Source organism: Carassius gibelio, chromosome B11 (assembly GCF_023724105.1).
Source record: "Carassius gibelio isolate Cgi1373 ecotype wild population from Czech Republic chromosome B11, carGib1.2-hapl.c, whole genome shotgun sequence".
NCBI lineage: Eukaryota > Metazoa > Chordata > Actinopteri > Cypriniformes > Cyprinidae > Carassius > Carassius gibelio.
The window spans coordinates 23,683,222-23,702,811 of record NC_068406.1 but is presented as its reverse complement, the minus strand read 5'-3'; the positions used below and the strand labels follow the sequence as shown (position 1 = coordinate 23,702,811).

Below are 19,590 nucleotides of genomic sequence, written 5' to 3'. Positions count from 1 at the left end.
CAAAGGAAAAAAAAATGAAGTATTATAGTATTTTGAAAAAAAAAAATCCATAAATAATTATAAAAGTATTATCAAAAGGTATGAGTGTGTGTGTATATATATATATATATATATATATATATATATATATATATATATATATATATATATATATATATATATATATATATATATAAATATAAATTTGTTATCAGTTGTATTCTTTTTTTGGAAGATATAATAATATAAAATTCTGTAAATTGTACAAATTGATTGTTTAATATTTGTTATGGTTATTATTTATTATGATATAAAATGTGCATATAAATATAATAGTTTAGTTTGTAATGCAATAGTCTTTTAAAATTTGTATTTTAAACAATTTACATATTTTTTTATGTTTTATAATCTAAAATTTGCCAAATGAGAAAAAAATTATAATGTTTGAAATTTAATGAATAACTCAGATATTATATTTTATTTCAGTGTAAGTATATGTCATCTTTTTTTAATCATCTAAAAGTAATTTATTAGTCCTCTTTGGTTTAGGATTTTTCTGTCGGCTGCTGTTTGTTGAGTGTGTGAACCAGACTCTCTTCAGCTGGAGGCTGTGTGTGACAAACACAGATCTAGAGGAGAGCGAGTGAAGATGCTGTGTGAGAGTATAATGACATCCAGAGCTCCACACACACAACGGGATGTGTTCAATTCCCTCTGTCTGCCTGCCAGAGCCCAGGGTGTGGTGTCCTGCAAGCATGTCCAGTATTATATCGCAGGTTATGTCAGATTAATCAACAGTGTGAATATGTCATGATTTTAGTGCTCTTTTTATTTGGCCTCTAAGTTACCAGTCATTAGATCGGTTCTGCAGGCGCTGTGATGTTTTAACAGTGGTTCGGATTTAAACTTAAAAGATGTTTCTGTTTTCATAAATGCATGCATTTACAAAATAATTAAATATTGATCTTTGTTCTCACTTTGTAAATCCAGTGCGGAAAACATTTTTCCACTTTCATTACTAATCTAATAATATAAATGACACAAATGCAAATTTTTTGATAAAGTTTAATGATTATTATTTAGGGTATTGCTTTATAGTAATTATAATAAAAATATATTAGTTTAGTTAATTTTATTCATTTTTTATATATAAATGTACTTTTTTATAATAAAAAAAAATTGCAAAATTTTATAGATCCCAAAAAATTTATTTGAGCTTTTATGTTATGATTATAATTGTACTAAATGTTCCTAATTTATACTTATATAATAGTAGGTTATTTTTGATAGTTTAGTGATTTAATTCTTTATTTTAAAAATACATTATAACATTTAGAATGAAAGTTTTTATATTTCATACAGTTTTATAATTCTAAATATTATACATTAGAAATGTGTAGTGTTGGATGTTTTATAAAAGTATTGATTTCGAATTTTAATTTAATGTTAACATTTATATTATATTTCTATATATATATATATATATATATATATATATATATATATATATATTGAGAACACAGCTGTTGGGTTGAAATGTTGGTTCATGTCAGATTAATATCGAGCTATGGTTAAAAAGCTGAAATATCGCTGTATCACCAGCATATGAGTATAACTCCTAGATCTATGTCTTTCTGTTTAATGAGGAGCCGGTGGAAGCGTAGAAACACTCTGACTGTAAATGTTTAGACGTTTGCTGTTAATTGCTGCTTCCAGTGAAGGTGGAGCTCTTCTAATGACCAGGATTCAGCCGTCTGCTTTTCTCTCTTTATGAGTCTAACTGGTTTGGACATCAACATTTGGAGATGTGTTGAAGCTAAAATCTTTGCTTTTCTTAACTTATTTCCTATTATTGGTCTACAATTCCTGTATTTTGCCATGCAGTTTAATATTGGATTTCCATATAGTACAGAAAATGTTATATGTCAGTGGAGGAAAAGGCTTTTTTCCCCCAACAGAATAATGTCATATTTTACATGTTGATCTGTTAAAAGCTCATTTTCTCTGGGTTTTGGTTACAGTAGCATATCAAAAGAGAAGAAAATAAGACTTTCTGTTTTTACATTTTAATACTCCCTGATTCAAATTGTTCCAAAGCAAGCAAATAAATCAATTTACAAAATGTCCATTTCATTGTATTTCTTTTTAAATATGTGCAAAATATATGTAATTATAGATAAATATAAGTATAAATAAAATTAAAACATTACAACATTGAATAATATATAATAGTGTCACTTAAATTAACATTTCAGGAAATTATGCCAAAATGTGCATGTGTTTCATTTATTGTATGCTATTTTATTTTCTTAAATGGCATTAAAATATATAATTTGTCAATAAAATTAATTATGCAAATAAATGTTTATATATTTTTGTTATGATTTTTAAACATTTTTTTATTTCTTTTGACATATGTCCAAAATCTAAAATATATGCACAAATACATGCAACATATTTCTTTCTCTCAGTCTTATTCTTTGCTTAGTTTGGCCTAAGCGTGTTCTCGAAGGGTTTTGTGTGCAGAAGCTCGATTCATAGAGCTATTTTAGCTTTGCCGGGAAACCTTTGGTCTCTGGTTTAGATTGAAGTCACAATGAACTCCTTTTCTGGCTCTTTGCAGACACTTTCCAGAGTCTGTGGGCTTCAGGAAGTGATGTCATAATGGAGCTCATTCTCTGTGACATTCAGAGCTAATGGTGTCTGCAGAGATCTGACAGAAGACAGACGAGCGTTTGGATCTCGCTGTCACACACAAACACCCGCTGCTGCTGAATATGAGCGCAGTGAAACTAACCCAACACTCATCCATCAATATACAAGAGAAACAGAATCACTAGGTGACGTGCAGTAAGAGAACAGAGCTAAACACAATGTGAAGAATTTCACCGTATAAGAATTTGGTATCTATCTATTTCTATATATTTATACCTATTTTCAAAAAAAAAAAAAAAAACTATATATATATATATTTTTTTTTATTTTTTTTTTTATTATTATTATTTTTTTTTTTATTTATTATATTTTTTCTTTCTTTGTTTATTTTTATGTATTTTAATTTTAATTTATATTTTTAGTTGTCATTTCTTTTAATTACACATATTTATTTATTTACATTAATTTATTATTTATTTTTCCATTTTTATTTATTCACATTTTGTATTTAAAAATAAAAAATATTGCTGTGTTGATTTTAATTTGATGAATACATTGATTTAATTATTCATTTCCTTTACAGCAGTGAGACTTTGGAGCTATTAACATTTTCAAAAAATAGTTTTTTGTTGTTAGAGGTTGAATATATCTGTGTATTTATTCATGACGGGAAATGTTTGAGTCTGAGCTCAGTTTGAGGCACTGTTGAGATCTCTTCATGAAGCTTGAGATATTAGTCTCTTTACTCTCTCATAGGAACAACTGTGCTCTTCCTGTGCTCGTTAGCATCTGATTTCTTCACATTCTCCTGACGCCTCACATCTGTTAGCCATATATCATGCTAGCTGCATGCAGTTCACAAAGAACTAAACAAGATATAATAATAAGATCTTTTGGCCCGGTGCCTCTGTAAACTGACTTCTGGCAACGCTGCAAATGTGAATTTGTCCTGAAGCTCAAGCAGAACCGCATCTGATCTGCTGAGTGTTTGAAGAAACATGATTTATCTTCTATTAATTAAATGGACATTTATTTATAGGAGAGATGCATGGGAGATACAATCTAGTCTGCATGTGAAAAGAACCAGAAAAACGACTGGCCACCATCAAAATAAGAGAAATAATTAATAAAATTCTAGTATTTCTACTCTTGTAAAGTTTAAAAGTTGGTAACTTTAGGTACATTTAAATATGCATTATATTTAATTCACATGTACTTTCCTTCACTTTATAGCAAATGCTGTTCTAGATAGAATATAAACTGTAACAACTGAACTTCAAAGTTACAAATGTTACAATTTGTACATAAAACTACGAAATTATATTTTCCAAATTTTTATAACCCCAAAAACTATACCCTTGAACATAAATAAACAAATAAATAAACATAATTATATTAACATGTAAAAAAAAAGTGATAATATTAAATATCACTTTTTGATTTGTATTTTTTAAATATTAAATAATCTATTTTTAAAGATAATTTTTATTGCAGTGAGGAAAAATGATAAATAGATAGACGTGCAAATAATTACTTCTTAATAAATTCTTCGGTTTTACTAAGAACTGTTCAGATGTACTTCAGCTCACTGAAATGAGCTTTCCTCTGAATGTTTTTTGGTTGTTTAACTCCACACACAAACTCTACTGATGTTTTCCCAGAAGTGGGAAGAGTCCGGTCTGGCATGTCAGTCATGGGAACTTCCTAACCCTCTCTAAAGTGCCCAGCTTCCCTCTTGATCTCCAGGGAATCGTCCTTATTTTCCTCCAGCTGGCCACCACGGGGAAAGACGAGGCCTGTACTCGCGCAATCACACAAGAATAATACTCACATTTATTTTGGTGCATAAATCCTGAAAAATACCTGGTTTCTCCTCATGTGATCCGCGCGGGAACGTCTCTGTCTGGCAGAGCGATGGCGTAACGATGGAACGACTACAAACACTTGCTCAGGATTGAATTGTGTCCTCTTTAGCAGTTGGCGAAGGCTTTAACATCTGTGTTGTGTGTTTGTCGTGTTGACGTCACACACTCAGCGAATGGACTGTGGTTTTGCAGGTGTGTGATGTGTTTTCTGACTGTTGAGGTTATTGGTTTGCTCTGATCTTTCGGATGGGTTTTGTTCTTCATAATGCGATCATGCACATTTGAGCTTTTAAATGCCAACTAACTCTTTGCTTAAATGTCACCTCATGTTATGATTGTCAAAATTGTTCTTTACCTGGTTGATTTATATCAGCTGATATAAATTAAATTTTGGGTTATGCATTTTAAACACAAACTATTCAACTTATTGTGACATTCATACAATTATGAAATTTTTTAATAAATGTTAATATTTTTTGGTAATATAAATTTTTTGTGTAATGTCAAATCGTACATCGTTAAAACAACAATTCCAATATAATTACAGATGATATATATCACACACCCCTACTTCCTGGTGGTTAGCTGACCATGATATCACTGTGCTTGATTGGCTAACCAAAACTTTTCTAATTTACATGTAATGAATCTAGTATATATGAAAGTTTCACTTTCTGAAATTTTACAAATAGTGGTCAACCGATATTGTGTTTTACACAGCCGATGCAGATGCCGATATATTGGAAAATAAAATTATTTTATTTTATTTAATATTTAAGACATTTTCAATAATTTGAAAATGGATAAAAAAAAAATTTGTAAAATAAACATGCTTATACTTTAAACGACAAAGTAATTTTCACAAATATTTAATAAAAATATAATTAGACACTTAGTATTCTGGGAAGTTTGTGTGTGCGTTGGGAATAACCTTTTTTTTTTTTTTTTAAACCAAGGTAAAACTCATTCTACACACAGCACACAGAAAATGACATGAATATGACTTTGAGCAAAAACTGAAACGCAGCATAATTTGAAATCACAAGTTTAACGTTTTTTTTTTTAAGTCACGAGTACACGCGATCATGCAGTATACACATGCACACTTCATAAGATCTCACTGCTGGATTTGACTAAGTTTGCAAGGTTTTTGAAATAAGATGTTCATTAGTCGTTCAAAGATTTGTTTAAACTATATAAATGCATATTTGCTGAATGCTTACCGCAAACGATAAAGTATTATAATGTTTGCCTTTTTATTACTAAAAATATAAAAAAAGCAGTTGTTGTAATACTTTTTTTTAATACATTTTAATTCCTTTATTTAACAATTATATCTAATTATTATAGTATTGGTCTACTGTGTTCAGGCACTGCCGTCAAAATAAAAGTCCCGCCTCGAACGCATTGTCTTATCGGCCGATGTCGATATTTGAAAAATGCTAAATATCGGCCGATATATCGGTCAACCGCTAGTTACAAACTTTTTCACAATATATAAAAAAGGGTTGAGATGCACCTCTGTGTGTGCTCATGTATATATATGTATATATTATGTTATAATGAACTAATGATGTTTTGGTGTCATGAAAACCTGTTAGTTAACCTGTGTACAGTGTGTACCTGTTGAACAGACCCAGTTTCTTCAGTCTTGTCTTGCTCTGTTTGATAGCCAGTATTTTCTTTGCTGCACAGATACAGAACAGATGGAGCTTCGCATTCGCTCTCGACGCTTTCTGTTCAGCGTTGGCCGCGTTGTTCCTTAGCAACCTTATAATCTACTGAAGAAACATAGCATTAGGATTTATTAAAGCATGATCACTGAGATACTGCGTAAATACTGTTAGGTTTTTTTTTTTTATTATTATTCTGAATGAGTTTTTATTTTCTGATTTATTTTTTATTTTTATTATTATGTCTTTTTGTAAGTACATTTTCTTTAAATATGTTGTAATATATAGTTTGTCTTAATATGTAATATTAATATATAGTAATATAGTTTAAATATGTCAAATATTTGTATAATTTATTTGTGGGCTGTATCAGGGTGTGTGTATGTGTGTGTGAGAGCTGTATTGGGGTGTGGGTGTGCGCGCTTGTGCTGTATTGGTGTGTGTGTGTGTTTCTGTGTGTGTTTCTGTGTGTGTGCGTGTGCTTGTGCTGTATCGGTGTGTGTGTGTTTCTGTGTGTGTGTGTGTGTGCGTGCACGTGTGTGTGTGTGCTTGTGATTTATCGGTGTGTGTGTGTGTGTGCTTGTGCTGTATTGGTGTGTGTGTGTGTGCTTGTGCTGTATTGGTGTGTGTGCGTTTCTGTGTGTGTGTGTGTGTGCTTGTTCTGTATTGGTGTGTGTGTGTGTGTGTGTGTGTGCGCGCTCGTGTGTGTGTGTGTATGGGCTGATACGGTGGTGTGTGTGTGTGCTTGTGCTGTATTGGTGTGTGTGTGTGTGTGTGTGTGTGTGTGTGTATGGGCTGATACGGTGGTGTGTGTGTGTGTGTGTGTGTGTGGGCTGTATCAGGGTGGAGGGCTCCAGCAGAATGAAGGATTCGTCCCACACTCGTTCATCAGCAGGGCAGTGTAATGTCAGTGTAACCTAGGCAACGTATTGAGTAGCAGATCTCAGTACTGTCCCACGCACAAATATCTCCATGGTAACCACACGTTCCACCAAAATACCATAGTCACTATAATTATTACAGCTTTAGATGAAGAAAGGATCTGTGCTTCTGCTGCTCAAGCTCATGCTTTCTCCACAACATGTGCCAATCTGATCGTTATTCATGTCAAATCATCAAAAATAAACACCGGTCTTTTAAAACACATATTTTTTTAGTTTTACTCATCAATTATTATTTGTTTTGATTAAGAAAGCACCAGTTTTTGCTATTGATCTTATAAAAAATAAAAAAAAATCTAAAATAGTGACATGTACTAGTCTTTTTGTTAGTCATGTAACGAATATGTTTATTTATTTGTATTTTTTGGTTAACAGTCCAAAACAGCCTAAAAATATGCAAAAACTATATGTTTATTTATTTTTTATTTTTATATTTAATGCATGCAGATTTGATAATTTGCAGAGACACACATTAACATGGAGATTCACATCAGCGTTTACTAATGAAGCTCTGCTTGTGTTAAAGTTCAGCAACAAATCAAACAAAAATTATATTAGCATTGTTTATTATTTTGCATTAGGATTCGGATGTTTTTCATTGTGCATTATTAATTTTGTGCATTTTTTCGTGCATCGCATAACTTTTCATCACAATGAATAATTTTATTCCCCAGATTTGGTCATTTCTGTAACACAAGTTATACATCATGGTAGAATTTGTAGTACTCTGTTTTCATTACTGTGTTATATAAATATGAAAGCATGATTTATAAGGACTTGATATATGCAAAAGTATAAGTTTTTTGTACTTGAATTGGAATGACAATATCACAATCCAAAGGTTAATGTCCTAAAATATGCAGAAATGTATTATTTTATACATGAATGAGAATAAAAATCACACAGTCAAAGTCCAGTAAATCAATCATTGTTAATATTTTATTATTTTATTGGTCCTAAAATATGTGATTTTTTTTAAAATATAAATTAATAAGAATATTAATACTAAATATAAAATATATATATATATATATATATATATATATGTGTGTGTGTGTGTGTGTGTGTATATATATATATATATATATATTAGAAGAATATTATGAATAAGAATTGCATGTAATTTATATTATTTAATTTTGATAGGAAGGGGTGAAAAAAGCAAAGAAAGTTTAAGTACATATAATATGCCAAAATATATATTATTATTTATTCTTATTATTTTATTTAGAGAATAAAAGTAAATAATGTCACAATCCAAAATTATTTATAAGGTTAAGGTCCTAAAATATATTTAAAAAAATATTAAAACTCCCCCCCCCCCCCCCCCTTGATTTGGCTTGTAAATATGAGCTGGACACTGCCCCACGTGCTGGATCTTAGCGTGATCGTAAATCCACATTGACGTGTTTATCAGATACTCCTGTTTTTATAGCCACCATCTGGGTCACACAAGCCAAAGCCCTTTATGACATCTCCTCAGACATTAACCCTTCAGATCCGCTCTGTTGAAAGCTTTATAAGAACAAAGAGGTCGGTCTCTGTTTTCGTGTGCTGCTGCCCCCTGCTGGAGGTCACATGCCTCGGCCTCCTGCGATCAACAATTTCCAAGTTTATCTCAATCCGATGATTGCTTTAATGCATCTCCCGTCATGATTCCTGGCTCGAGTCGGTCACAGAAACACAAGGCTGTCATATCGAACGCCCGTTTGTTGGCTGCGATCGCGATGCATCTCTCGGGGTCGTTTATTCCCGTGAAGCGCTTACATGAAACTATTTGGCTCCAGTTGAAGTTTCCTGATTCATACTCGTTCATAATAGCTAGCTAACTGTGTTTCTCAGAGGGGTTTCAGTCGTTTCCATGTCATGGGGAGTGAGACAAAACACAAATGAAAGTGCAACACAGGGCATTTATGAAGGCCGCAGTGTTCATGCGAATCATTTCCTGAAGATTATAGGATGAGAGGAAACACTAAACACGGCTGTAACTAATGAGTTCACTGCTGATCGTCACATATTGGTTTTAACACACCATCGATCCGGGATGTGGAGCTCGGGGCTGGCTTCTTGAAAAGCTTTTAAAGCTTTTATAAAAATGTATATAAAGCTCATCCGCTAATAGAGAAGCAGCAAGTGCAAGGTGTGTGACCTTGTAGACGAGATGCACCAGAAAAATGCCAAGAATTGATCTCTTACAAAGATCTAATAAAATCAGTTTAAGCTTTAACACTTACAACAATTTACTTTTCTACCAGTAAAAATTATATAATAATATAATATAATTATTATAGAGCATTATCTAAAATTATTATTTTATTTTATAATTAATTGTAACAAAAAATTGTTTTAATTATTATAAAAATTTAATTGTATATAATACAAATAATTGTATTTATTTATTAATCACTATATGAATGTTTAGCTATTGATTATACATTTAGTTAATTGAAAATTGTTTCATTTGAACTTAAAAAAAATAAAAATTGATACTTTTATTCAGCAAGGATGCATTTAATGTATCAAAATATGACATTAATGATGGTTACAAAATATTTTTACTTCATTTATTTTTCTCTATTCATCAAAATAATACTGAAAACACTAATAATTAAGGTTTCCGCAAAAATATTCAGCAACACAATGTTTCTTCAGCAGCAAATAAGTATATTAGAATGATTTCTGATATGATCATGAAGACTGGAGTAATGATGCTGAAAATACATCAGTGCATCACAGAAATAAATTATATTTGATTTTATATCCACATAGAAAACTGTCATTTGGAATTGTAATAATATTTCACAATTTTTACTGTATTTTTGCTCAAATAAATGCAGCCTTGGTGTACAGAAGAGACTTAAAATCCCATCGACCCCAAACGTCTTGGTAAAGTTTGTAATTTAACCAGAAGGAGGACACACCTCAGAAATAGGTCATGTGACATTTCAACCAATCAGCTTTTAAATAGAGGTTTTAAACGATGGCATCTGCTCTCATTAGATCAGCAGTTTGTGCAGATTGTTCGGTCGAAGCGGTCTGATATAAGATCCTCATGTTGTTTACCAGCTAATCGAATCTGTGGAGAGAAATGGAGGGAGAAGTAGACAGTAATGGTCTTTCAGAGCTGATAACAGCAGAGCCGTGCATCAGAAAGATAATGATTATGACTATAACCTAGTAAAGCTGCCTTCGTAGGGAACATCTTACCTGAAAAACAACCTCTTAACTTTGTAATTAGGCTAGATCTATTACAGCTAGCTGAATGAACGAAAGGTGTGCATTTTAGCATTTGATTTACAACAGTTTGCTTACATTGCATAACATATCTTTTCACTCACAGATTGCAGCATTGATCGCTTTAACCAATGAAGTGTTTATGTTGAGTTTATGAACACGATAACTCATCAGAGGCATCTGATTTGTCACCGTTTATGAATTAAACTTATGCACGAAATTGGATTAGCGTTTAGCAAATAAAGCACGGTTTCAATCCAGTGAGTTTTTAAGGGAACAAAACCGTCACTTCCTGATTAAGTTGCGCTAAATATTGCAAAGAAAAAAATAATTGCTGCAATTTGAGAAGGCATTTTTGTATGCATTAAATTACCAGCTTCAGAGTACGCTGTCGTGTTATCTTATTTTCAGAGTCTGCTGTTCAGGAACACAGTTTTGGGAGTTAATCATAACGAATCATTTTGACGAGACTTTCCTAAAAATAAGAAATAAGAAATCTGTCCTACTTAGTTGAGTGCATAAGTATTTTATGCACATTTTTCAGAATTAATGCAGATCTTTGCATTTCCATCCAGATTATAATTTTATTTTATTTTTTTATTTTTTTTTTGTAATAAAAAAATTTGAATTGTTTAATGTGCATAAAAATAGGTGGATAAAAATATAGCTTCTAACTGGATTCTAACTGAAACTGGTAAATTCTCTCATCATCATCAACGAAAAAATGCAGCACAGCTGTAAGTAAGATAATTTTGTAGTGTGGACAGTATTAACGATTATAACAAGGGTTTATGGATCGCTTTACTGTTTTTTGCTCACTTTTTTAAAATATATATATATTTTTTATTAGCTGTTTTGTTTTTTATGCTATTTGGAAAAATAACCAATTTAAAGTCTTGATTTTAACTAATGTGTAAATAACTCTAAATGCCATCTCAGATGTAGATCCGGTTTCATCTTTGATTGCTTTTGTTGATGTTGAGAATAAATGTGTGTTGTGTTTGATTGATGTATCTGATTCAATATAAGTATTTGACATAAAAACAACACCTTTTAATGAGATCATCATAAAAAATGATGCCCCTGGAAATCAATTCTAGGGGCAAAATTGACCCTTAATTTAAAAGTACATTTCTGACCCTGATTAGCAAATACTTTTATATGATCTGAAATGCAGCCTGTGTGGTTTTGGGCCAGATCTCTCTCTCTCTCTCTCCCTCCCTGCCTCTCTCTCTCCTCTCTCTCTCTCTCTCTCTCTCTCTCTCTCTCTCTCTCTCTCAGTCTCTCTCTCTCTCTCTCTCTCTCAGTCTCTCTCTCTCTCTCTCTCTCTCTCTCTCTCTCTCTCTCTCTCCCCTCCCCCCCCCCCTCTCTCCCTCTCTCTCTCTCTCTCTCAGTCCATCTCTGCTGTGCTTTAATGCAGTCTGTGAGTGTGTGCCAGTGCCGCTGCTATAAAAAGCTCTGCAGACAAGACTAGCGCAGCTCCGTGTACATGCTAGCGCTAGCTTTGACCTCAGCAGTATGGACGGAAACAAACACACACGATGCTGACACTCACATAAACGTGTGTTAGCGTTAGCATGATGCTAACGCCTTGTCTGTCACCTGGATCAGCTTTCACACAAGATCATGCTTCGATCCTCAGGATGGTTTTGACCTTGAATCACGTACTTGCAGTTCTTTATGTGGTACAATGATTTAGGAACGATATCAGATGCTGGTTTAATAACATTTTAACGCACATATATTAGTAGTATTTAACACAAAGTAGCATGGTATTTAAAAAAATTATAATTATCGCCTCATGTGTCTTATTCAAATCTTTTTTTCATTCATTGAAATAAATCACAAATAAAAAAATAAATAAAGATTTATACAGATATTAAAAATAAAAACGAATACAAATGACACTACACAAAACGCTAAACAAAAATAAAAAACTAAAACTTATTAAAATGACAAAAGCGCATAATAAACTACTAAAACTGAAATAAAAAATAAATGGATTGCTATACAGAAATATAAAAATAATGAATAAAAATGACTAAAGCTGAAATAAAATAAATAAATACTGTATAAAAATAAGAAAAAAAACTACTACAGAAAAGAATTAAGCTAAACAGAAATATAAAAAAAACTAATTAAAAGCACATAATAAACTACTAAAACTGAAATAAAAAGTAAAAAAAATAAATGGATACTACAGAATATATAAATGTATATATATATAAAAATGAAAAAAAGCACAAACTACAACTGAAACAAAAATAAATGCTGTATTTTACACAGCAAAAACTATATATAGATATATTATTATTATACAATTAGTACAGCAATAGCATGTAAACAATACTAAAATAACAAAAATATATAATGTGATGCATTTTCAAAAGTGATAATACCGAGCTATCTTAATATATATAATGTCACTGAAAAATCAACATATTCAGATTATATTTACCTGCTTTTTAACTATTACAGCAGCATCTTAACAAAATATATAGATGCACATGGATTTTCTTCAGTAACTGTGTTCATGTAATATTTTGATATATATTTAATGGTACAGTACATATCTATATATCTTTTTTTTGTAGCTGTTGTTTTGTAAGATGAACCTTTCATATAAAGAAAGATGTTGGCGAGACAGGTTGTGTGTGTTTTTCTGTAGAGTCAGAGAGGACGGTGATGATGGGCATCAGCTTTTACTGCAGAGGACAGACGCTCGTCTGACTTAAATCAATGAGATGTGTGCGTCTTGACTTTGAGCCAGACAGAGCCATCAGTCCAGCTCACATATTGACATGAGAACATCTCCAGCTCTGTCTTAACTCCACCTGAAGATCTGCATTAACTCTAGTCAACAAATAACATGCTAGTTCAGTACCCTGCGCTAACACAGTATTACCGTCATTGAGTGACATTGTCTTGAATGCTGTGATCTCTTTCTCCTTGCTTTCTGTGTCGTCCTGGTCGCCGTTCGCTCTGAAGCCGAATCTCTGAGCTCTTGAGAAGTAAAGAAGCCTTTCCCAGCGGCGCTGTTATATTTAGCGGCGCACCACGAGCAGTTTCTGGGACACGGGTGTTGCTCTCATGATGAAAATGCCCTGGAAACTCATACTGGGAGGTTTTAGTGCAGCGTCGCTCATGCACAGCTCAGAGAGGTTTATGTGGGAGGTATTTGAAGAAAACATCTCACAGGAGTGCAGCCGAACATGCTTGATTGTCTACAACCCAAGCCTTATGGTAGCAATTAGAGAAATGGACTGTGCCTCTCGTTTCAACACTGAAAGGCAGTGTGTTTTAGTTTTGCATGTGTGTTTTTGTGCTGCTGAGCCTTTAAAGTGAATCAAGCACACAGTAATGATAGATAGATCTATTATCTGTTAAATTATTCATCTATTTAACCCCAAGTGTTAACACAAAGCCATGGTATTACCATCTTATCCAGACGAACCAGTGTTGATATTATTAACTAAAGCATTATTATGATACAAACATTCCAAAAAATAATTTGAATAAAGCTGGTATAATATTTAGATTACTTAAACGTAAAAAACTTAAAAATTACTTAAACGGAAATAAAATAGAATTCAAACCTATAAAGATTTTTTTTTTTTTTTTATAAAATCAAAAAAAAAAAAAAAAAAAAAAAACTACTGAAACAATAATAAAAAGAAATTCCCTTGGTCCATTTCGTTTTGTTTTACTTTTGTCTATATTTATGTTTTCTTTTAATTTTACACTTTGCTTGTCTTGTGAACTTTTTATCAGAGCATAGAATTATAAAGAAATACATAACTACTCTTAGTATTCACTGCAACTTTTAAAATGTAATAATTGCTTCCTTCTTTTTGGGTTAAATATCTAATATATTTATACTGTAATAATAAACAGTAAGTGATGGTATAAATAAATGTTTTTGCTTGACCTTGTACAACCCAATCCTTATGGTAGCAATTAGAAAGATAAGCGTCGCATGCAGGAACGCCGCCCCGTGTTTTCACACCGAAAAGCAATGCCTTTTAGCTTTGCATGGGTGTTTTTGTGCATATATGGATATCATTTATCTCACGGCTGAGGAACGCCACATGATTGTGCTTGTCTGTGGGCCGTGTGACGTCACAGGGGCAGTTCTGGGGTCCTCCAGCGGGGGGCAGTAGGTGCTTAAAGCAGAGCTGAGATGTGCTTCATGATGGATGAATGAATGTTGAAGCAGCTGTTTTAAGATGGAGAGCGAGAGTGGGTTGATGGGAAATAAGTGCTGTCTCTTTGCAAAGGTCAGCAGATCACCAGTGTTTTTCTGAGTCACTGATGATGGGGAGGAAAAATATTTTATTTTATTTTATTTTTTTACTTTAGCTCATTTTTTATATTTACTTTCATGAAACACTTCAATGGTCTTGTTGTGAACTTGCAGCAGAGCATGTTATTCCAAATTAATAATAAAAAAGAAACAAAAAAATTAAATTAGATCATTGGTGGATGTAATAGTGCTAAATAACTACAAAATAATTGTTTATTGAATGTTGCATCCTTTTTATTTAAAAATATAATTTCGAAAAATATATAAATATATATGCATAAATATATTTATATATAAAATATGGTGTATATAAATTAAATATTTTATTTGTTATTAAAAATTTTATTTTTAAATTAAAAGGATGCAACAGTTAAACTAAATTGCTGAAACAAATAATAAAAGGAGTATAAAATAATATAATATAATATAATATAATATAATATAATATAATATAATATAATATAATATAATATAATATAAAATTATTTTTTTTAACCATAAAAAAAAGGAGAAGAGCGCTTGATTTGAGTATTTGGCTAATTTAATTCTAACCCCATTTTATCTTTTCTAAATCCATTGTGCAAAAGATCCAGCAGATTATCTCCCAAATTCAGTGCAGAAAATATGATCTAAAAAGAAAGAAAGATTAATTGTAGGTTTCAGTAGTCATGTCCGTTACGTATCTAATAATATCCCAGGTTTGTACATGAACTGGGATGCTCCCTATCCACAATGACCTTTGACCCCTCCGTCTCTTTCCGCAGGGCTTCAGAGGAAGCCGCCCATGAGGAATTGTGTACGGTGAAAAGGCGAAAGGTCAGAGGTCAGGATGACGACAGTAGCCGCAGAATACGACCACATGGACATCCAGCAGCAGTACCAGGAAAGTGTGAACAACCGCTGGGAAGACGAGTGGGACAATGAGAACAGCTCGGCTCGGTTGTTCGAGCGCTCGCGCATCAAAGCTCTAGCAGGTGAGTGGAAATCACAAAGTCCATCTGCTGATAAATCATGGACGCACATGACCTTCTTTCAGAGATTACAAGCTGTATTTACAAACACAGAGAGGTCATTATTATCAGCAGAAGTGTATTGTTACGTGTGTGTACTTGGCTTTGAGCAGCTGTAACTAGTGCTTGATAATGTGCCACACATCTGGGGATTTAGTGTGTGGGAGAGCAGAGAGAGAGAGTGGGTGTGAGTTCACACTTTCTCTGCTCCTTCTGAAGATCCACAGCGAAGCCCTCGCATCCACAGACCAACATTAGAGGCTCTTGTGCCTCGTACAGGACACTGAACACGTTACATAAAATCAGTGTGTTTTACAATGCAGGTCCTATAGATGCTGATGTAGGAAGGGTCTCCTAAATGAAAAACACACCTGTGATTAACTAAAAGCACCTTTTGCAGTGTGGTTGCACACTAGAGAAACATGACACATTTTATTTTATTTTATTTTATTTATTTATTTATTTATTTATTTTATTTTATTTTATTTTATTTTTTATTTTTTTTATTATTTTTTTTTGTGTGCACTTCCCTGGTTTTATTGTGAATTTTTTTATCAGAGGATGCAGTTCCACAATAAAATAATAAAGATAAAAATTTATATATAATATTATAATATAATAATATTTTACATTTTATATATAATATGCATGTGTAAAAATAATATGTACTACCATTCAATATATCTGTGATGGGACTTTCTGAAAAATCTATTCTACTCACCAGTAGGCTGCATTTATCCAATCAAAAATACTGTAAAATTAGTAATATTGTGAAATATTATTACAGTTTAAAAGAACTGTTTTCAATGTGGATAAATTAAGTAAACTGTAATTTATTTCTGTGGTGTGCATCTGTATTTTCAGCATCATAACCCGTCTTCAGTGTCACATGATCTTCAGAAATCATTCTGACAGCTGATGAAACATTTGCTATATTTGATTTTTCATGATTTGTTGTTGATTAGAAAGTTGAAAACAGCAGCATTTATTTGAAACATAAATCCTTTGCAAATGTCTTTACTGACACTAATCAATTTAATGCATCCTTGCTGAATAAAAGATTTAATTTCTTTCATTTGGACTTCCTCATGAGGGGTTCGGGCTTTAATTAGGACGTTTCGACCACCACCACCTCTCCATGTATTTATGTCTTCATATGATTCCTTCCCGTAATATCTTGGATGACAGTAGCATTTTCCCTCTCCTGTTTTCCATCATGTTCTCTGTGTTTACAGAGGTGTGATGTTGTTTATGAGTGTTTGCAGCTGCCGCGAGGAGCCCAGCATTAATGTGCTCTTATTATCTCGGGGTGGCTGAGTTTAAACCTGTGCGCTCGCTGTGAGACTCACCCCGATACTTCAGGACCGAGGAAGATGAAACATAAAATCTCTTCCTCTCTCTCTCTTGATGCCAAAACCCACAAACCGTTTCTGGAGTTGTAAAAAGCCCCCTGCATTCCAGTAAGCGTCCTACGTTTCACGTGATTGTGTTTTCCTGCATTCCTGGGCAGCAGAGCATGCGCCGCCCTCGCTCTCCCTCTCATTCTGTATCATGGAAGCAGGAGTAACACTCAAGAAAGAGATGTGAAGCAAGTGTAAGGTGAAGAGTGTGATTATTTAAATACAATTATTATGCCATTAGTCACTAAACATAACTAAAATAGGTTGATTTTCTTTGTTTTGAAATAGTGTGACTCGTAAAATGCTCTATTAAAAAAATGCATCTAATAGTATGAACAAGCTTGGTGCAGGCAACATTAGATCAACCAATGACGTGATTTGGGGGCGGGGCTATCTGCTCATCCAACCAATAGCAGTGAACCGTTTCTGAAAGTGAAAGTAAAGTGAAGGTGACCCATCTACGTGCACACACACCTGGTTGCACCAGGGTCATTTTAGTATTATTTATAAACTATTATAGTTTTTATTAATATTTTGAATTAGCTTTAACTGTAATATTTTCAGCTTTAATTTACATTTTTGATTTTAGTGAATTCATTTTTAGTTTTTCTTTTTTTAAAACATTAATGTTTATGTTTAATTTATATTTTATTTTAGTTATAGTTGAGTTTGTTTTTATTTATTTCCATTTAGTAAATGTATTGCTTCAACTTACTTTATTATTTAATATATTTATATTTTTTGAAGTTGGAGTTTTTCACCCAATATTTACTTTTTTTTTTTTAAACTTTTTTCTTATAATTAAGAACAAAAAATTATAATTTTAGGTTCAGTTCATTTAAATGTTGCAGTTAACACTATATTCTTTTTTTTTATTTATAATAGTTTTTCGTTTAGCCAAAAACTGAAACTAAGAATAAAGTTTTAATAATTACATTTGTGTAATTGGGTAGTTTAACCCTGTTGTAGTTTATGTATCTAAATAGACAATGACGTAATCATAATGTTATCGAAGAAGTGTTAATTAAATGTCAATAATTTCAGCCCTCTACAAATTACAAACTACACCGATAAACTAGTGACAACTGTGAGTTATCATACTGAAAAAAGTCTACATTAACATTTAATTATATAGAGTTGTGTTTGCTCTTTGCTGTCTCAGATGGGAAGTCAGATATCACACCGGCACGATTCTCTCCCAGAGCTCTGATAAGTCAGGAATCCCCCGGCAGCAGTCGGCATACCACACTAATGTGGACCATGTGCTGGAGCATGAGAGGGGCCCGCGCTCCGAAATACAGCCCATGGCCCAGGGGCACCAGATTGAGGCAAAAACACCCGCTTAATCGTGTTAGAAGCAGAAACCTAGTCTCTTTACTCCAAACACGAGCATGTGTGAGAATTATCACTGATTGATTCTGACACTTTGCTTTATTCGGTTGCTTTTATCTGAAGGTTTTTGTCAGATGGACAGATGGGTAGATAGATAGATAGATAGATAGATAGATAGATAGATGGATAGATGGATAGATGGATGGATAGGTAGATGGATATACATGTAGATAGATGGGTAGATGGGTAGATAGATGGGTATATGGGTAGATAGATAGGTAGATAGGTAGATAGATAGGTAGATAGGTAGATGGATATACATGTAGATAGGTAGATAGATGAGTAGATAGATGGGCAGATAGGTAGATAGGTAGATGGGTAGATAGATGGGTACATAGATGGGTATATGGGTAGATAGATGGTAGATGGATAGATACATGGGTAGATAGGTAGATGGATATACATGTAGATAGGTAGATAGATGAGTAGATAGATGGGTAGATAGGTAGATAGATGGAGAGATAGGTAGATGGGTAGATAGATGGGTAGATGGGTACATAGATGGGTAGATAGATGGGTATATGGGTAGATAGATGGTAGATGGGTAGATACATGGGTAGATAGGTAGATGGATATACATGTAGATAGGTAGATAGATGGGTAGATGGGTAGATAGATGGGTAGATAGATAGGTAGATAGGTAGATAGATGGGCAGATAGGTAGATGGGTAGATAGATGGGTAGCTAGGTAGATGGATATATATGTAGATAGATAGGTAGATGGGTAGATAGATGGGTAGATGGGTACATAGATGGGCAGATAGGTAGATAGATGGGTATATGGGTAGATAGATGGTAGATGGGTAGATACATGGGTAGATAGGTAGATTGATATACATGTAGATAGATAGGTAGATAGATGGGTAGATGGGTAGATAGATAGGTAGATAGATGGGCAGATAGGTAGATGGATATATATGTAGATAGATAGGTAGATGGGTAGATAGATGGGTAGATGGTAGATAGATGGGTAGATGGGTAGATAGATGGGTAGATAGGTAGATGGGTAGATAGATGGGTAGATGGTAGATAGATGGGTAGATGGGTAGATAGATGGGTAGATAGGTAGATGGATATACATGTAGATAGATGGGTAGATGGGTAGATAGATGGGTAGATAGGTAGATGGGTAGATAGG

The 19,590-nt window shown here is 32.9% G+C and overlaps 1 protein-coding gene across 4 annotated transcripts in view; it reads left to right on the top strand.

The window, feature by feature from the left end:
• Nucleotides 1–19,590, top strand: part of LOC127968343 (spectrin beta chain, non-erythrocytic 1) — a 90,751-nt gene that overhangs the window by 10,509 nt on the left and 60,652 nt on the right. For all 4 annotated transcript variants that reach the window (XM_052569486.1, XM_052569485.1, XM_052569491.1 and 1 more), the window contains exon 2: nt 15,415–15,624. In XM_052569486.1, the coding sequence (XP_052425446.1) occupies nt 15,480–15,624 (145 nt within the window). In that variant the 5' untranslated portion in view covers nt 15,415–15,479. The remainder of the gene's footprint in view (nt 1–15,414; nt 15,625–19,590) is intronic.